The sequence below is a fragment of the Gadus morhua genome, chromosome 10 (genome assembly GCF_902167405.1).
Source record: "Gadus morhua chromosome 10, gadMor3.0, whole genome shotgun sequence".
Classification (NCBI taxonomy): Eukaryota; Metazoa; Chordata; class Actinopteri; order Gadiformes; family Gadidae; genus Gadus; species Gadus morhua.
The window spans coordinates 7,912,448-7,921,593 of record NC_044057.1 but is presented as its reverse complement, the minus strand read 5'-3'; the positions used below and the strand labels follow the sequence as shown (position 1 = coordinate 7,921,593).

General features: G+C 44.1%; 1 protein-coding gene across 1 annotated transcript; it reads right to left on the bottom strand.

Annotated features, from left to right (window-relative positions):
• Positions 1 to 3,525: 3,525 nt before the first annotated feature.
• Positions 3,526 to 5,798, bottom strand: LOC115552732 (uncharacterized protein K02A2.6-like). The gene is given in 4 exon segments (XM_030369041.1): positions 3,526 to 3,638; positions 3,641 to 3,890; positions 3,892 to 5,280; positions 5,436 to 5,798. Coding segments are annotated over 4 exon segments (2,115 nt in total).
• Positions 5,799 to 9,146: the final 3,348 nt, after the last annotated feature.

Sequence of the window (9,146 nt, the reverse complement as noted above, 5' to 3'; positions counted from 1 at the left end):
AAAAGCCACGTGGAAAGTGTGGAAGTTAAAAGTGAATGGTATAACAGGCAGCTTCTGCACCATGTATATTTATTGGCGCTCCATTTGACTGAAAGATGTTAGAGCAGCTGTGCTGCTCGCCAGCAGGGCTTTGGGATGTTAGTTTACTTAGAACACTTAATTTAGAGCAAAAAAAATAATTACAACAAACTTACAAACTAAATGATGCCTTTTACTCTAAGATGACCGCCCCAGTGTGTACAACATACTCTGAGAAGCTGGTGCATGTTTTGTACCCTCATATGACAAATTAATAAATACCATGCTGAATATTCAATTGGTACATTTGGCACAATTACAATTAGCATACTTGCTGAAGACAATTTATACGAAAAAGGCCAGTAGGCATACACGCGAAAATCTGTAAGAACAACATTAAAGATATGTCAGAAAAAAGAAGATACTGATATATAGCCAAGCAGAGATAGCTAAACAGGTACATCGATAAATGGATAACTACATATTTTGTATCTACCAATACCCTGATTCTCTCTCACAAAAAAACAGCTCGCACAAACACACACACACATGCACACAGAACACTACCTAAATGCCCCAATACATATAAACATAAATGCAGACAGTAGCTACCTTTACTCCTACTCACACTTTACTTTCCGTTCCCATAATCCCTGGCAGCCCAGCTGCAGTGTTCCAGGAGGAGCCTGTCCATCATTAGCACTTTGTCCACTTTGCACAGGCCCTGGCAAGAGGCCCTGCCTGCCTTTTCCCTTTCTCTCTCTCTTCTCCTCCCGTTGGCACACACTCCAACGCCTTGTGTCTTAAATTGTAGGAGGAAAAGAATGAAGCTGTGTGGGGCTTGTTTGTTAACGACACAACACCCTCATGAGTGTGTGCTGGCAGAGCGCCTAGCCCAGCGCTGTAGCGCCCCACATTAGAACAAGAACTGGAGTGAACCCAATCTGGTTTAAAACATGCATATTTATTTAGACATTTACCCAGCAGTCATCAGGGGCTACGTGTGCAGTTTTCTCACTATTAAGGCCGTGTCTGAGTAATTATATCAAACTTGCTCTTTGGGTTTTCATTTGTTTGCCATAGATGATATGAAGTAGGGCCCGCCTCGGATGGCTTCTTCAGTGATTGAAATGTTTGCAGCTGCTTGCAGAGTTTATTTTGCTGCCAACACCAGCCAAGGTGGCATTTCCCTTTGTAATGGACTACAGCTCTGTACAAGGGAATCCAGAACCACTCTTAATTCCTCCGCAATAAATGTAACAATTATTAATAAAATATAATACAAATTTTATTCACAACCAAAATAATACTTTTGCAGGCACATTTGTGCACACTGAGAGATGCACAGGCCCCAAGATGCACTCTCGCTAGAGTCTTGCATAAGAATGAAATCTAACTTTCCAACCAACCTAAAATAAAGGTGAGATATTATTTTCACCCATCCCGTAACTCGTCAAAGCACTCAGACCACCATTAAAGATGCACACATTCAAGACAACACATCTTCACAGCTCGGGGGGGACTGACTGTACAGTCATTCACAAAGGTGGTTCAATATTTAACATGTTAATGGGCCCAGATGGACTTCAAAGGACCGCATATTCTTAACCTCATAGTCTTTTCTTTCTACCCTTGGAAAATTTTTAATAATGCACGGAACCTCTTAAGGTGCCCATAGGCAAATGTAGCGGTCTTATAAACTTTTAATAACGAGCAGTGATAGCGTATAACCTTGATGGGATGATGGGGGGGATTATGCATTAATGATTAGGGTGGTTGTTCCTTTCTGCCATAAGTGCCCGAGCCTTTGGGTGGCCTGACCGGCAGGGGACCAATGGTTAATGTCTGGCTTTGCAGATAATAGACCAGGATGATGCAGAAATACGTCCAATCCTACATACATTAGTATGACTCCTATATGGATATGGTTATATATATATATATATATATATATATATATATATATATATATATATATATATATATATATATATATATATATATATAATGTTTGCATATACATATATATATGTGTAAATGTATATGTATGTATATGTATATGTATATATATATATATGTATTACTGCTGTCAAGCGATTAAAATATTTATGCACGATTAATCGCATTATGTCATAGTTAACTTGCGATTAATCGCGATTAATCACGCATTTTTTTTCTATTCTAAATATCCCTTGATTTAGTGCTGCTAGCCTTATAGTGAGATCAGAGAGTGTTGAGAAGGACAGTAAGAAGAGAGATCCGCAGTGAATTCAACCCGGTCGACTTGGCATCGAGTAGGTGCATGACAGTGGTAGGCCTACCGTAAAACTTCAATAGCCTAGGCTTTTATTTGTTTCAATCACTGAACTTTCGAACAAAACTCTTGCTCAGCAAAGATGGGAAATACTATAACATTTATTATTTAAACCAGTATGAATATTCCTACCGTACGTAGGCCTATACACATTACCAGTGTTATATCCTCCATTCTTCACATAAACACGGACAACGACGTTGCATTAACTGTTTACCACCATGGCACGTGAACAGTGGTAACAACCGAGAGGGGCTTCCCCCGAATATTACCCAGAATACCCCGGTGCTTCCTTACTACGGAATCCTAGTAAGCCCAGAATACAAAACATCTCCTCCCCTCTTACAAAGAACATACTTTTGTGAAACAACCATAAATGATATAACATTGCAGATGTCTGACACATCAACCATTAAACAGTTATGAATAACGTAAAATTTACAACACAGGTCATTATTCTCTATATAGCTACCTAGGGGTGAGGATGGACTACCTCAGTCCCCCGACCGTACCTATTCTGCCCCAGCAACTTGGATCAGTCACTAACTAAATCTCTACAAGTCCATACGAGCAGGAGGCCGTCGCTCTCTGGTAGGGTATCTATTCTCCGAAGACATATTAATCTCATGGTCTTCCAAAGGTGAACTTGATGCAGGTGCTACTGTAAGGGGCGGTCTCTCAGCATCTGCTACAGCCGCATCCTCCACTGGAACAGTTGTCTCTGGTGCAGTTGGGTCCTGCACTTGTGAGGGTAGATGAACCGGTGTAGTGACAGGTGCATCTGGAAAATTCCCCAGTACCAGCACCGCCGGCACTGACGGAGTCTGCAGGACTTGATCAACGTGTCTTCGCCAAACACTATCAGCGGTCTGGACCGTGTAAGACACCGGACCAGTTTGTGCAATAACAGTGGCGGGAATCCATTTAGGTTTGCCACGCTAGTTCCTTACCATCACAGATTCTCCGGCGGGGAAAACACTTTCTTTGCCCTTCTGTTCTCTGTACCCAACCTGTTTCTCTTGTTGACTTTGGACAACGTCCTTCACCGATGAGGGTTTTAAGAGGTCAAAGGTGGTGGGCAGGTCTCTCTTTAGCATTAGGCTAGCAGGAGAAGTCTTGGTGGTTGCATGTGCACTGTTGCGGTAGGTCAGCAGGAAGATATGCAGTCTCTGATGTAGTGTTCCTTGTCCCTGTTATGATTTCAAAGCATGCTTCATGGTCTGAACGAACCTTTCAGCAAAACCATTTGTTGCGGGGTGGTAAGGAACTGACTTAATGTGTTGAACTCCATTAGCTTGTAGGAACCCAGCCATTCCCTGTGAGACAACTGGGGTCCATTGTCAGAGACGAGCTGTGCAGGAGATCCAAACCGACTAAACATTTCCCCCAACTTCTCAATAGTCTTCTCTGCCGTGGTTGATCTCATGATAGCCATCTCCGGCCATTTACTGTGTGCATCAACAGCAATAAGAAACATTCTGTCCTCAAATGCTCCCGCAAAATCAATATGCACACGCTGCCATGGTCCTTGTGGAAACTCCCAGGGGTGAAGAGGTGCGGCGGGGAGGGTTGTTTCTGACTTTTTGGCATGATGAAATTTCGGCAAGCTCCTCAATTTGGCTATCCATCTTAGGCCACCAAAAGTAGCTTCTTGCTATTTCTTTCATACGTACTATTCCACTGTGTCCCGAATGCAGCTGTTGCAGCACTTTTGTGCAAAGTGACAAGGGAATGACGACCCTCCTCCCCCACATCAAACACCCAGACTGGACAGACAGCTCCAACCTCCTTCCGAGGAAAGGTTTCAAGTTTGCGTCATCACCAGCAGGTCGACCCTTGATAATGATGTCCATCACAGCAGACAACTCCGGGTCATTTTGTGTCTCTTTCTTAACCTGTACAGCTGAAACAGGTGCTTTTTCTACCTCCCTAAAGTAGAATATGTCCACTGTGTTAGACTCCGGGTTCGTGACAGGCAGTGGCAGCCTAGATAAACCATCCGCATTGCAGTGGGAGTCTGCCTTCCGATATTTGATGTCATATGTATGTGCTGACAACAACAAAGCCCACCGCTGCAGTCGGGAAGCGGCAAGCGATGGTATACCTGTGTGTGGACCAAGGATGGTTTTGAGGGGTCTGTGGTCAGTTAGGAGTGTAAACCGTCTCCCATATAGGTATTGATGAAACTTCCGAACTCCGAACACAATGCTCAGTGCCTCCCGTTCTAGCTGAGCATAATTAGACTCTGCCTTGTTTAATGTCCTTGATGCAAAAGTAATTGGCTTTTCCTCACCACTTGGTAAAACATGAGAAAGGACAGCCCCTACTCCGTATGGGGAGGCGTCACAGGCGAGCTGAAGCTGAAGTGATGGGTTGAAGTGAGTCAGGACCTCGGACGACGTCGGCATATTTTTAGCCTTTTCAAAAGCCTCCTGACAGCCAGCCGTCCACTTCCAATTTTTATCTTGGCGTAGCAGTTCGTACAGCGGTTGTAGCAGCGAAGATAAATTGGGAATGAAGCGCCCGTAGTAGTTCAACAGTCCTAAGAAGGATCGTAGCTGGCTGACGTTCTGGGGCGGAGGTGCATCTACGACTGCTGCTACCTTTGATGGTGCAGTGTGTAGCCCATCTGCATTAATTACATGCCCCAGATATTCCACTGATGGTCGGAAGAAGTAACATTTCTCGTTACGGACTCTCAAGCCGTAGTCATTCAGTCTTTGGAGGGTAGCGTCCAAGTTGTGCAGATGTTCATCATCGCTAGTTCCGGTGCACAAGATATCGTTGAGGTAGCACTGCACCCCTGGCAATCCGCTGAGGATCTGATCCATCGCCCGCTGAAAGAGCGCTGGGGCTGAGGTGTTGCCAAAAGGCAGTCTGCCGTATCTAAAAAGTCCCTTATGTGTGTTGATGGTCAACATTTCACGTGACTGAATTTTTTTCCCCCACTCAGCCCAGAAAACAAGTAATCAATTAGGGGAAGGGGATATTGTTCTGCTAGTAACACAAGATTAAGCTTTACTTTAAAGTCTCCACAAGTCCGAATTCCCCCGTCTTTTTTTGGTGACGGAACGATGGGCGTGGCCCATTAACTGATCGTCACAGGCTCCAAAACGCCATTCTTGACCAGAGCATCCAGGGCCACTTCCACCTTGCTTCGGATTGCATATGGCACTGGTCTAGCTTTCATGAACACAGGCTTGGAGTCAGCTTTGACATGTAACTTCAGAATTATATCTTTCATGCTGCCTAATTCGTCACGGAAAACATCAGAGTTTTTCTCCAGTATCTCCTGTAGGGGAGTGAGACTGTGTGACAGCTTCCTTACCACCTGCCTCATGTATTTCTTGTACAGTTTGTGCGACAGTAATGATGCTTTAGAACCCGTGTCTATCTGCATTTTTACTGAGTGCCCTTCCAACTGTGGCTCAGCCCAGTAGCCATCTGAGCTCCCATCCACACTCATTATCCGCACAGTATTTACTTCTTCTGAAGAGGAATCACCCCTCTCATTTTTATGCTGGACAGTGCGCACATGTCTTTTCTGTTTGTATTTGACATTGTCTCTTTTGTTCTCCATTTTTGAGCTTGTGCCTGTGCTCGTATTACTTCTGCATGCCTGTTCTACGTGGCCTTTTTTTCCAAATTTATGAATGTCCAACTCTTTAGCCCAGCATGTCGCTGAAAGGTGTCCAGATTTACCACAGCAAAAATGTTGCCCTTGTACGTATGTTTTATCACTGACGAGTTGGTGTACTCTTCCTGTAGCATTTAGTTGTTGGGCTTCCTTTGATGCCATTTACATTGTCACACTAACATTTATGGCTTTTTCCAGCGTCAATGTTCTTTCTGTGAGCAATCTCTTCTGTGCTGCTTCATTTCTCAGTCTACATACCAGCCTGTCCCTTAGTGTGTCATTTAACCCATCCCCAAACTCACAGTGTTCAGCCAACTTGCGTAGGGCTGCCATAAACATAGGGACAGACTCACCCTCTTCCTGGCAACGTTTGTGAAATCTGAATCTTTCTGCAATTACCAGGGGTTTGTGTGAAAGGTGGTTTGTCAGTATATCCACTATTTCCTCGTATGTTTTACTGCCTGGCTTTACTGGTTGTAGCAAATCTCGCAGCAGGTTAAACGTTTTTGGTCCCATTATACTCAAAAAAGTGGGCACCAGTTTCTCATCTGTTATTCCATTAGCCACGGCAAAGTAGCCAAAACGCTCTGTATATGAGCTCCATTGCTCGATGCTCTCATCAAAGGTGCCGATTGAGCCAATAATTGCAGCCATTTTAAGCCCCTTGCTATAAGTGCTGCTTCCCCCTCAAATAAAACTCACAACGTCATAGATTGTCCGTTCTTCCCTCCAGCTGACTTGTCCGGAGCACACCCCGCACGCTGAAGTCGGCAGTCATGCGAACCGCGAGGCATCAGCGGGAAACAGAAAACTCCACTTCTAGTAGACAATACGCGCCGGTTCAGACGTCCTCGTCGCCAGTTTTGTTATATCCTTACTTCTTCACGTAAACACGGACAACGTCGTTGCGTTGACTGTTTATTAAGCCACCATGACACGTGAACAGTGGTAACAACCGAGAGGGGCTTCCCTGAATATTACCCAGAATACCCCGGTGCTTCATTACTACGGAATCCTAATAAGCCCAGAATACACAACAACCAGGCTATCGAATAATGCCTACACACACACACACACACACACACACACACACACACACACACACACACACACACACACGGTGACGGAGTGGTAATCGGGAGAGTCGGGAGAATTCCCGGTGGGCCGTTAACGTTTCGGGGCTGTCGGGCTGATTACTGCTGGATAACAACATTACGTTTATAAAAGTTCCTTGCAGCGCCGTCCGGCAGCCTGAGCTTTGCGCCCGCAACCTCTCACTCACTCAACACAACAGACGCAACACTCACAAACTGTCAACATCGCAACCAAGTCGATTTTGTCTAGAGGGCAGTAACTGAGCGGCCTCTCCCGAAGTGGTACAGCCCAGATGGGCCTTGAATTCAAGTAACGGCTGCGGCCTGCGGAAAGGCGGGGCTTGAGCTCCAGCCGGTCAAGCCCCGCCCATTGCACACTCGTCACACGCCAAGCCCTGCCTAGAGTGCACTATGTCATCGTGGTTTGTTCAGGGACAGTCGGGAGTTCCACAAAAGTGAAGTCGGTGAGTGAAATTACGTTGCTACAATAAATGACAAACTTTATTGACATCACACAGCGCTGTTGTTGGTGTATATTTAAGTCAGTGGCATGTGCTCATTATACCACTGTGAAGGGGGTCGCCGGCCCTCCGCTGCGCGTCGGGGCCAGACAACGCCCCTTAACAGTGGTATAATGAGCACATACCACAGCCTGGCGTGATCTATTGCTTTTATACAACGGTTACTATTATGGCGAAACGAAAGTCATAGACACACTACATTTAAAAAGAAACCAAGAAAGTCAAAATAGCCGTTTAATTAAAGAATACAAAAAAGTAGTCCCTCCTGGCTGCCGCTATGCATCGACGGTCGCTATGCAACACACTTTAGCGTCCCTCCGAGAGAAGGCTCCGATAGAGTGGTTCGCCGGCAATTTATCCTATGGAGCAGTTCACTCGCCGTGTGCCTAAGCTTTCGTTAGTCTCTCCATCGCCTTGCTCACTCCCGGAGTAACAAGATTTACACGCTCTCCATCATCCAACATATGTTTTACTTTGTAACTGTTTCTACTTCCAGGCGCGGAGTGATATGCAAACTTTCACAAAATGATCGGGCGTCATAGCAGTTATGTGTACGCTCATTATACAACAGTTGGGAACCAATCAGATCGCTGGATTTAGGTCCCCCGTTGTATAATTCTGTATAACGTTTGCGTATTTTGGCAGTTTAATGGCCAGCATTCAGCATGTGTGATAACATTCTACACAACGGTAGCGTTAGCATTAGAGTTGTTGTAATTTTAATTTAGCTGTGTGTGTGTGTGTGTGTGTCTGTGTGCCCGCGCGTAACGTTATATCGAAAGTGACGAATGTGACAAAGTCTTATGAGATGGCAAGGTTAATAGAAAGAGTTATATTTTTCACATCTCACAGCGCTTTTGTTGGTGTATATTTTTGTATAACGTTTGGGTATTTCGGCAGTTTAATGGCCAGCATTCAGCATGTGTGATAGGTAGGGATGTCCGATATTGGCTTTTTTGCCGATATCCGATATGCGATATTGTCCAACTCTAAATTTTCGATTCCGATATCAGCCGATACCGATGTCGATATTTGGGTTATTTTTCCTCAAACCTAATTTAGGTAACATTACATATCTCCTGTTGTGGAATTAACACAACATGCTTAATGTTATTGTGATGCCCCACTGGATGCATTCTTGAATGCAACAAGGCTTTCCAAATGTTAACATTGTCTGTGCAAAATAAGAAAAATACTTCAACTTAATTTAAGGGAAAAGTGCCATGTTTATTTTTAGTTTTTTAATGGTCTCAGATAACAGTTTGGATTACACTCTCCCTGAGATAATCTTGACAATGCCCACAACAAATAGGGCAAACTTGACTTCACAAATGATAAAACATTGTACCTGAACAACTATGTGCAACATAGCAGTATGTTTCTTTAACTAAAACTCAATAACCTTAATTGAATAAATGCACAAATATGAGTCAATTACAATGTGCACTGTACTGCACAATTTTGAAAACATTTATTTGAGCTATAAAAAAAAAAAAAAAAAAAAAAAAAATCGGTTTTAAGGCAAAAAAATCCGATACCGATATTGACAGATACTACATTTT